The 3,653-nt window shown below is 47.7% G+C and overlaps 1 protein-coding gene across 1 annotated transcript; it reads right to left on the bottom strand.

The window, feature by feature from the left end:
• Positions 1–452: 452 nt before the first annotated feature.
• Positions 453–1,318, bottom strand: Ccdc182 (coiled-coil domain containing 182). The gene has a single exon (XM_035448342.1). It carries the CDS (start codon positions 1,316–1,318, stop codon positions 857–859), a length of 462 nt encoding a protein of 153 aa, XP_035304233.1. The 3' UTR covers positions 453–856.
• Between the last annotated feature and the right edge of the window lie 2,335 nt (positions 1,319–3,653).

Genomic DNA, 3,653 nt, shown 5'->3' with positions numbered 1-3,653 from the left:
TTTACCATATGAAAACAGCATTGTCCTGCCCTCAGAAGGTGAGCGTGGGCGCAGAGGGTCAGGGGTTCATTGTCTCATAAAAGACTACACACCCTAGCAACTCCTGCTCCCTCCTTGAGTCAAATACAGGCATCAGTGTCACTGTTTTATTGTGCCATCTTATAGGAGACACCTCCGGTGCCCTGGAGATCAGAGCATTCTACTCTGGAGCCCTAATAGGGTCTACCACACGGAGTAGCAGTCTAGGGGCTAAAAGGAGAGGAAGCAGAGTTGAACAAAAGCAATAAGGAAAAGAGGCAAACAACAGTCCCAACGATGCCAGAAGACTGAAAAAATCAAGCAGTGGGGTCAGAAATTACATAATGTAGCCATCTGAGGCTATTTCAGGATGTGGGCAATCCCCCTCACTAAGCCCCTGGCCTGTCTCCGTGTAGATCACACATTGACCGGACTCCGTAAACCAATGGTTAAGTCATAAATCACAAAAGCCTGGAGTCATTAAAAGAAAGGTAAATCTGTTCAACACAACTGGTTTTAAGAATATACAAGAAAAATAAATGCTACACATCCAAGCAACTGTACCATTACAAACAGGAAACAGTTCGAGGTGAAGGTTACAGGTCTGACTTAGTGTCTGGGCCTCCTTCCTTGACGAGGCTGGATAAATGGAACTTCACCCAAAAAACCATATTGAGGTCTTTTTTTTTTTTTTTCCCTCTCTGCATGGTGTTATTTTGGTAGCAGGAAAGCAATAAAAATAGGGAAAGGGGAATAAATGGGAACTTAGCGTTTGTCCTTCCATAAAAATAAAACAATCTTCCAGTTGCCCGGCAGCACAGGCGCACGTGCAGGCCGTTCAGTCTGCCTGGCTCTTCCTGCTCGTGACTAGCAGCGGTTCGTGGATCATGACCAGCATCTTCTCCAGACGCTGGCAGTGTTCGCGAAGCTGCTTCTCCCGGGGCAGGAGAAAGGTGAGCACCTTGTTGCGAACGACGCCACGGTCCTCCTCCTCCCTCAATCGCTGCTTCACTCGCGCAGCCTGCTCCCCCTGCTGTGCCAGGACGCCGTTCATCTCGCAGAAGGCCTCCTCCAGGTAACCGATGGCCTTCAGAGCCTCCTTCTTGAAGTCCTCCAGCTCCCTTTGCACCGTGGTCACTTTCTGCCGCAGGATCTCCAAGTCGGCAGGCAGAGGGAGGCAGGAGGGCCATGACGGAGACAGGGAAAGGTCCCCAGACTGGAGCCCGTTCTCCACCATCTTCTTGCCCTGTAAGGTATTCACCTTCATAAGAATGGACTCTGCCTGAAAGAGGGCTTCCATCATCTCCTCCTACAGAGAGGAAGCCAAGAAACCAACTGATTTGGGAGCTAGAGGCACTATCTTTTGGAGTGGATAGACCCATCTCATTGTGACATCAAGACCCTTCAGCCAATCAGAAGGAACTGAGCCAGTTCACTACGTTGCATATTGCAACTTCCTTGGTTGATAGCCTACAGTTTTACCTGCCCTTCCCAAGTCTCCTGAGGTGAAGCTTCTCTTCCCCTCCTTTCAGAACCAGAGTACACGTGTTCCTATAATCCCAAGGGCAAGCCAAATCCCAGAGAGTTTAAAAAACTGGCCAAGACAAGGCAGGCCAGGTCAGGTTCACAGACTGCCGAGACTGAGCAGCCCCCTACCTCACAAGGAGCATGGGTGGTTTTATGGCCTGGTATCTGGGCTTCATGCAGCCTCGCCAGTAAGACAAGGTCATCATAAGAGATGATGGATGATCCACCACAAGCTCTAAGATGCTAAAGGAGTATTCCAATCTCAAATGCATATTCCTTCAACGGTGCTAGAATGCTTAGATGAGCTTCTTGTGGTAAATGTGCTTGCTTTTGAAGTGTGGTCCACTGAAATACCTGTCGGATAAAAATGAGCCATTCGTATTTATTCACTAAAAGCTTCCCGGGTGCTCGCTGGGTTCTGGAACTAAGGAACAAGTATGAATAAGTGCATGCTCTTCAATATACCTGGATAGTGGCAAATAAGAAAGGGGGACAATGTATAGGGGTAAATCTTGTGGTTTTGCCTGGTTACTATTGATGGGGGAAGTACTTCCGTGTATGTTTATCTTATTGATTGTTAAATAAAATACTGTTTGGCCAATGAGACAGTAAGTTAGGCAGGACTAGGAGTCAAAGAGGATTCTGGGAAATGTAGTAGAGAAGTGGTGATCCAGGCAGGAAGTGACATAGTAAGAAGACTCATATTTAAAGAAGGAGAAACAGGAAGCCTCCCTCTTTTCCCGTTTGCCTCCTCCAGTGGCAGGATATGAGCCACTGGCAAGGAGGGATGCCAATAAGGAGTCCGATAAGTCTTATAACATATATAGATTTATGATAACTAAGACTGAGCTAGCAGATGAGAAGTCCTAGTCATTGGCCAAGCAGCATTGTACCTAATATAAGTTTCTGTGTATTCATTTGGGCCTAACTCAGGCGGGCGGCTGGCATAAAGCTCACACGTGGCAGTGGGGCTCAGGCGGATTTTGGTGGGAAGATTTATCATAACATACTATAGTTTCTAACCACATGTGGCTCAGTCAAGAGCAAACCTCTGCCTTTGCAAATTGCAACCTCTTGCCCAGACCCCCCCTCCAGGGCTCCAAACATAACCATCTCCCCAACAACCAGCCTCAAAGACAATCCATCTAGCACTAGATAAATTACCTTTTTACCCAAGCTGTTTCCTGCTGTGCTGTCCTACAAATGACCCTACCTGGGGCAGCAGCCATAGCAGCGTCTAGTGCCATAGTCTGAGTGTCTGTCCCCTCCCAATTCATTTTGAAACTCTGTCATCCTATCAGTATTGAGAAGTGGGGGCTTTAGGGAACAGCATGTCGGAGATGGATGTTGCCATCTCTAGACTAGGTCCCTTATCATAAAATTTCTGCTTGGCCCCTTTTGGTGTCTCCTCCCATCTTTGCCTTTCTGCCATGGGTGCCTTCCACATGGGATGTACAGCATGAAGGTCCTCACCAGACACCAGCACCGTGGTCCTGGATGTCTCAGGTTATGGAATTCTAAAGAAGTAAATTCATTTGTTGTTGTTTTGTAGATTTCTCAGCGTCTGGTATTTTATTTGTCACTGCAGAACAACACAGGTTAAGCCTCCTGGGATCAAGTTAGACTCCTTCACATCCAAGTGACCTCAAAGGCTGTTAGGTCTCTCATCTCTGAGCACCCATCACCCACCCTCCTGCACTGGAGTCCCGGCTTCACCCCTTGGAAGCGATGTCTCATTAAGAGAACACCTTTCCCTTGAGCCTGTTTCCTTTCCGGAGTTTCTGAGAGCAGTGGCATACAGCTCTCTGGGAGAGAAAAATAAATCTCTGATGGGCAGATGCTGCCAATTTCCATCGTGTAAATACTCCCAGCATGGATAATTTTCAAGCTACCAACTTGCTGTCTCCAGGAACCAAATGAACCCTCCTGAGCCTGGATAAGCCGGCTCTAGCACCACAGGCCCCACAATGAGGGCTGCTGCCTTCTCTGAGATGCAGGTAGAATACCTAGTGGCCTCGTGCAGTCGTCTGAGAGGGCATATTGCAGGGACAGTTGTAGATAAATGAAGGTGGGATTTTGAATTTCAAGAAACTCCAATTACTGAGGAG

Source organism: Cricetulus griseus, chromosome 7, assembly GCF_003668045.3.
Source record: "Cricetulus griseus strain 17A/GY chromosome 7, alternate assembly CriGri-PICRH-1.0, whole genome shotgun sequence".
Lineage (NCBI taxonomy): Eukaryota > Metazoa > Chordata > Mammalia > Rodentia > Cricetidae > Cricetulus > Cricetulus griseus.
Note: the sequence above shows the minus strand (reverse complement) of the source record. Positions and strands in the feature narration are given on the sequence as shown.

Excerpts from the sequence above, each read along its gene's own strand:
- Ccdc182 (XM_035448342.1), bottom strand. The coding sequence starts at position 1,318 with ATGGAAGCCCTCTTTCAGGCAGAGTCCATTCTTATGAAGGTGAATACC.